The sequence below is a fragment of the Macadamia integrifolia genome, chromosome 9 (assembly GCF_013358625.1).
Source record: "Macadamia integrifolia cultivar HAES 741 chromosome 9, SCU_Mint_v3, whole genome shotgun sequence".
In the NCBI taxonomy this organism is placed as follows: Eukaryota; Viridiplantae; Streptophyta; class Magnoliopsida; order Proteales; family Proteaceae; genus Macadamia; species Macadamia integrifolia.
Window position 1 is genome coordinate 35,007,954 of NC_056565.1, and position 7,094 is coordinate 35,015,047.

Genomic DNA, 7,094 nt, shown 5'->3' on the forward strand with positions numbered 1-7,094 from the left:
AAAATAAATAAATAAATAAATAAAAAGATAAAAACGAGAATTGACGGAACGATAAAAGGTAGTTACGTCGTTCCAATTTCGTTAAAAAAAAAAAACGACATTTTGACATAGAAACTGAAATTTTCATTTTTAACATAAAACGTGGTTTTTGGAACAAAAAACATTACTAAACGTAGCCTTAGTCCTATTTTTTTTATTGAACCCACCAACATTTTTATGGTTTCCAATGGGCAGGATCATAGATGTTGAGGTTAATAAAACCTACAGGCTTGTTGAATTCAAAAAAAATTTTATGAGTCAAAGCAATTAGTTTCACATGCTCCGTAAAAGTCCAAACCATTATCGATCTGTAGTCTTTACCATTATTAGCAAAAACGTGTTTAAAACTCCGTTTTAAACATGTTACCATTTAAAATACGTTTTACCTTATGCTTCTCAAAGATACTTAAAAAAACAGCAAACTTCAAGCATTCCCATTCTAAACACGTTTAAAACACGTTCCGTTTTTATGACGTTTTTAAGACTTGATTTTTGAACATAATGTCTACTTAATTAACCATATATCTCTCTCCCGAACTCTGGTCGACTTGATTCTTTCACCAACTTGAAGCTAACGCCATGGACATATTTCTCATGAAATTACCTTTAACTCAAATTCAATTCACGGACCACAAAATTGAGCAATAAACCAACGTATTTGTTGAAAAATATTTCTTAAGTGATGACTTCTAACTCTAATTGAACAGATATCACTTCGAGAGTGTGTTGACTATGTTGACAATAATGAACATCATAATCTAGTCACATTGCTCAATAAGACTTTGGGCATGTGTGGTGTATGAATTTAGAATTGGTATCAGATGTTATTCAATGATATGTCTTAAAACTTATAATGAGACATGATTAATGTTAGATATTGTAGTTGTTTTGAACACTAGATGCAGATATTAATATAACAATTCCTTAATTTATATGAATATATTACCATTTTTTTAGTGTCGTTCGTTTGAAATCTACATGTTTAAAACTCGTACCATCCGTGTTCCGATTTTTACCGTTCACTGTTTTTTTGACTTTTTTTTACTGTATCATTCGAAATTTTTTACTGTTTAAAACCCATACCGTCCGTTTTCCTTTTTTGCCGTTCACGTTTTTGCTAACAATTGTCGGTACCAATCCATATTTGACTCTGTTTTTATGAGAAAATGTTTTTTTTTCTGTGGGGAATATGCTCCTAGGCCCGACACAGCGTTACATAATGACCAATATAACCCCATCCAATGAAAAGGAAAATGACATTCATGTGGATGCCTCCTTTTTGTTCTCTCCTTGGCTTTTATGCACGCACAGGAACCTCACTCCCTGAACACAATATACTTCTCTTTTAAGTTCATTATTTATTTTGCCTATTCCAAATATGATCCCAAAAGGTGGATCAGTGGACTGATTTTGGCCGATTCAGGCCAATGCAAATCAGGATCGGGAGATTCCGATTCCATTCCCTGAATCAGATTGCTTGAACCCTCCTCACATGCCATATCCAACCCATCCAAACTACAGGACTCTCAGGCTTAACCACCTGACAACAACTAAGCCCAATGAGACTCCATAACCACCTTGTACCATAATTGCTGTATAGTACCTTTCGCATTCTTCATCCATGAGCCAACACTTCCTGGCCGCCAACTAGGGCATAAAAATCCACTAAGGCAGTGAGCAGCAGTGAGCGGCAGTGAGAATTCAATGGCTGGTATGCATGCTGGGGCTCTCCCAGCGATTGGATCCTCACTGCCACTCACTGGTGCACTTTGTCACATCATTTCTGAAAAGCAACCTATGCTGTTTGTCCCAACAGCAAAAAATGGCCTCTCAGAACAATTCAAACCCAACCACAACCAAAAGGGCAACACAGAAAGTAACACCAGAACAGAAAGAAAGTTCAAAACTATAAATCTGAAGGGAAGGATAGTAAATGTCCTAGCCAATCACAACCATTGGGGATTGAACTTCTCAACCAGATAAAGTCAAATTTTAAATCTAGATTTAGAACCAAAAGAAAATGACAGCTTCATGTTCATCCCTTGTTCCTTCCCCCAAGCTACACTGCAATGATTCCCCTTGCCTAAACCCGATGCCCCCTATACCGACGATGCAAACCCACCTGTAATAATGAAAACATGAGCAAAGGGTAGACATTAGTTCTGGGAAAGAATGATCAATTACCATCTAAACTAATAAATGATAGACGTTCAGCAAAATACATCCAAAAATCAACTGATACAAAGGGAACAAGCAAGAAAAAGAAATAGCCAGATCTTGTCATATGTATGAAAAAGTTACCGAAGGGAAAAGAAAATGTAAGAAGAGAACTCCTTTTTTCCCACCTTACATAAATCTGATGGGTATGGGTATGGGTATGGGTATGTATAAGCCTCTCTCAATTGGTGGCAGGAAGGTAGATCCTAATGATGTCTTTCATTGTCAGCCTTCGCCTGCAGGTAGGACATTTACTCTGAGCTGTTATAGAAGCCTTGATGCACTTCTTACAGAAGATGTGGCCACACTTAGTTGACATTTCCTCAACCAGTGGGCCCATGCAAACAGGGCAGCTGAAGGTGGGCTCCTTCGGTGGTGGTGCTGGTGCTGGTGGTGTGGGCAGCTCTGGAGGTTTCTTCTCATTCTGCAGGCATTGGAACAATTTAGGAGTTAGTTTTAACAAGAACCAAAATATAGTATGTCAAGGATGGATTTGCAGTAGCACATGCACAAGCACCATAGATCACCTGTACAAGGTTAAGAATCACACCACAGAATCTGAAGATGTTTTAAAATAAAAAAATATATATAAAAAAAGGAAAAATAGAGCACTGGGCTTGAAAAACGTAGGAAATTTTCTTTCAACCAGCATAGAGAATAAAGCAAAAAAATCTAAAGCTAAACGGCCCCTTTTGTTTTGATGTCTATCATCCACAACAATTCAACCCACATGGAAAAGCAAGTTTAGCTTAGCTCAGTAATTATTACAAGAAAGACAAATAATGCAACCAACCCATATTTTGACATGCCTTCCTAAATTCTGAACCAATCACGTTAACCCCTTCAAATCCACTCATTTCTGTCCTACATCAATGGGTCCCAAGGGTGCATCTTATTAAATTCATTATTCCTCTCAAGAACCATTTTAACAGCAAGAATCTCACATGTATGCCAAATTTTCCTTTAATTGTCATGTTAGCATTGTGATTTCAAGGTCAACAGAAAATTCAGACAACCAGTACTGCAATATATTTTCCAAACAGAAGATATGGATCATTTTGGAGAATGAGATCTTTATTGAGCTGTATCACTCGAGAAGTGAGCTGAAACGACCAATTAACGGATCCAAAAGCATGTTTACCACATGCAATACAAAGAAATTCAAGAGTAATAATATGAGAGACCAGAGGCAAATCACAAAGCCACCTTATAAATGCATCCATTGCCATACAAAAAAAAAAAAAAAAAAATCTCTTCTACACACTCATGTTAGGGATCATACTATCCTATAACAGTATGAAGTGTTTGGTATACTTGTCAAGTGGGCCAAAATACCCTCCTTTGGTATACTTTACAAGTGGACCACACTCCACTCTCTCTTACAAACAACAAAGCCCTCCGTACCTCGCAAAGAGGTGCGATGATCTTTGTATGGCGGCATGAAATCTAAAACCGCTTTGGTGGCTTATACTAATCTCTCGCATTTCGTTTCCACTGTACTTCATCCGTACCTCTGTATTCTTCCTCTCACTGTGCTGCAAAATGAAAGGAGGAGATGCGTCCTGCACTGCTACAATCTCAATTCAATGCATTGCTTATTTCTTCAGTGGGGCTTCTTTTTTCACTCTCTGTGTGCCTCTGCTTACCTATTTCTCCTCAACTGGATAGTACTTGCTTTCTTTCTAACAGTGATTTGTTGAGAAATGGGGATTTTTGGTTTGATTAGGTGGATTGAGCACTTTCTGATGCCACCAGCGGAGAGTTCGTCAATGGGTTTTCAGGCAATTTGCAGTCTTGCACTGGCCTATCATCAGGTATGTTGATTCATGAAGAATGACCTAATGGGTCAGTATGATACCATCTCTGCTCACCCTCCTCTCTAAAGACAAGTTGGCTCTGATGTCCATAACTCTGGAACTCCCCACTCTGGCAGAAGCTGCAGTATCGAAATTGACTGGTGAAATCATAAGGCAAGGTTATTAAGGCAGCGAGGCGACAAAGGCGTTTGAGGGTCTTTTGAAGCGTTTTGGTGAGGATAAGGGGGGGGCATAAGGCGGGCATAAGGCGGGCGGGCATAAGAACCTTACTGAATAAAGCGTTCCCGTGTTATTTTTTTATAAAACCATTCCATTTGACTCAAATTCTAGTTGAATCCTACTACTCATATGCTAAATAAATATTAAAGGTTCATACTTCATACCAATGCAAGATATTCATCATTAAAACAAATCAATAAATTGAATAAACTAAGTTCATCTTCATCAATCATCAATCATCATCATAACATATTAACATATAATATAAATACATAATTATGAAACGAAATTATAAATACAAAGAAGAGAAGACTTAAAATATACAAGTATTTTGAGATAAGAAGGGGGAAGATAGAACTCCATTCACTGGTTGAATTGGGAGAAACATGCAGGAACAGAAATATAAAGTAAAGGGCAGAAATAGAAGGTAATGGCAGATTTCAAAATTCATATAACTTCATAAAAATTGGCCTTAGTAGTTAGTTCCTTAAGGCTTCCATGTCCATTTGTAAAAAAGGAAGAAGAAAGAAGAAAAGAAAAAAAAAAAAAAAAAAAGGGAGAGCTCGCCGTAGGATGAAGAAGAAAGAAGAAGGAAAAAAAAAAACAGTTAGAGCACTGAGATCTCACCGTATGATGAAGAAGAATGAAGAAGAAAGAAGAAAGAAGGGCGAAGAAGGAAGCAGAGGAAGAAGAAGAAAACAAAAAAAAACCAGTTCTCACCGGTCACCGTAGCATGAAGAATGAAGAAGAAAGAAGATGAGAAAAAAAAAAAATACAACATACCTGGAGAGAGGGGGGTACGAAGCTTCGCCGGAGGCCGCCGGAGAAGAATCCTTGCCGCCATAGTAAGAATTGAAGGAGGAAGGCTCGCCATCGGCTAGTAAACCCTTGAGAAACCCTTTCATATGTAAATGTGAAATTGTGAATCGTGTTTTTCTTTTGGTTGAGTTTTAGTCTTTTAGACTTTAGTTTTAATAGCCTTGATCCCATGCATCTCAAGTGTATTCTTCTTCATACACTTTCCAATCACGAAATAATATTTGGAATCTATGTAAATCAGTTTTATAAATCAAGTTATTTTTAAAATGTACATAAGGAGGCTGCCTTTGACATAAGGCGTCATAAGGCACATAAAGCGACGCCTTATAGCGCCTTATTGGTTAAGGCGGTCACCTTATGAACTACAACTAAAGCGGCCTACTGCCTTACCCTCTTAGAACCACCTTAGCTCCTAGGCATCGCCTTACCAACGCCTTGGCGATGCCTTAATAACTATGTCATAGGGATTTTAATCTCTTACCATTTGATCCTTCTTTTTAATGAATACTATTTAAAATTGTTCGGACTTTTTTTTTGGGGGGGGGGGTTGTGATTTGGTCATTGTTTGTAATTTCATTCCGTGAACCAAAGACTCAACATCGCTATCACCAGAGTTGCAAAACCCTATGGACAACCAAAGATTCTTGCAGAATTTTGAATATAGCTCTACAATTAAAGAATAGAGTTTCGTTTCGAAAGGCAATAAAAAAGGCTATTGATTACTGAAACAGCGATACATAAGGAATTCAGGTACAAATTGCGGCGTATCGACGAAAATTGCTGTCTCGAATGGATCAGAGAAGGCAGGGTTCCCCTACAGACCATTCGAACTAAAATAGATCATGGTTCCTATACAGTTCGAACTATCTATCAGGTATTAGGCATCCAAATTAGAATTGAGGCAATGATTGATGAGGATTGATTGTTTTCTGTGCATAGGCTGAAAAATATTCACACAGTTATGCCTACAGGGCACGTTCTCTTCTTTAAATTGCCTGACTGAAATTTTAACATCAGAAGTTTATTATTACTATATCTTCTTTGCTTTTTAAAAATTTGTTAGATGCTACTCTAGGATTTTACTCAATTATTAAACATCGTATCTTTGGCCTTAATGTAGAGCCCAATCTATCACGCTAACGCTCGCCAGCGCTCTATCCCCAGCCCTATCTCAGGCAGTGGCAGCTAGGGCACAAAAAACTCCAGGTAAGTATACCCCCTGCTCCTCCCGACATCTCTCCTGACTCTCGATCTCCTCCCCCCAAACCAAATTTTCCCTCTCATCTCTCGACCCCTCTCTCCCCTCAGATTCTCCTTCTCCTCTTGTGACCTCTCTCTCTCTCTTGATTCTCGACCTCCCTCTGCTTCTCCTGCTCCTCTGTTGAACCCTCCTCCCTGAAACTCACTCTGCTCTCACTCTGCTCCTCCTTATCTCGTCCATTCCCCTGATCTCTCCTCTGATATCTTCCCCACTACCCAATTTTCTCTCCTCTCCCACCCCAGCTTCCCTCGCTCCTATTTCTCTCTTCCCATAAATCTCCTCCAAAAAGTGAGCAGAAGACTCCCCCCTTATGACCATCTCGCTATCCCCAACTACCCGTTCGCCTCATCTCTCTTTCCCATCAATTTTTGCCCCCTGCTATTGCCCCCCACCCCCATGATTCTCTCCCTATCCCTGATTCCCCCTTATATCTGCTCTCCTTCCTCCAACTCTTTCTCTTCCCTTGACTCTCTCACCTGCCACTGACACTATCCCCTCTCACCCCCCTCGATTCTTTCTCCCCATCCCCCGATTCTCTCTACCCCCACTGCCCTACCTGGGTATCAAACAGATGTGCATATAGTGTATCTCCCCTCCCCTGCTCCCTCCAACCTCTCTCCTCTTTCAAGCATAGTCGTCATGGCACCATGGTGAGCAAAGGTGCTCACCTAGGGATCACCATATTGCACAAGGCATCTATGGATTTTTTTTTTTTTTTTTTT

General features: G+C 39.2%; 1 protein-coding gene across 3 annotated transcripts in view; it reads right to left on the reverse strand.

The window, feature by feature from the left end:
• Positions 1–1,929: 1,929 nt before the first annotated feature.
• Positions 1,930–7,094, reverse strand: part of LOC122089472 (RING finger protein 10-like) — a 19,837-nt gene continuing 14,672 nt past the window's right edge. For 2 of the 3 annotated variants that reach the window (XR_006143339.1, XR_006143340.1), the window contains exons 5-6: positions 2,385–2,680; positions 1,930–2,161 (exon numbers count right to left, since the gene is read on the reverse strand). Coding sequence is in view for 1 of the 3 variants with exons in the window: in XM_042659229.1 (XP_042515163.1) it covers positions 2,438–2,680 (243 nt within the window). In the remaining 2 variants the exon portion in view is untranslated. The remainder of the gene's footprint in view (positions 2,162–2,384; positions 2,681–7,094) is intronic. The other variant, XM_042659229.1, reaches the window with a different exon arrangement.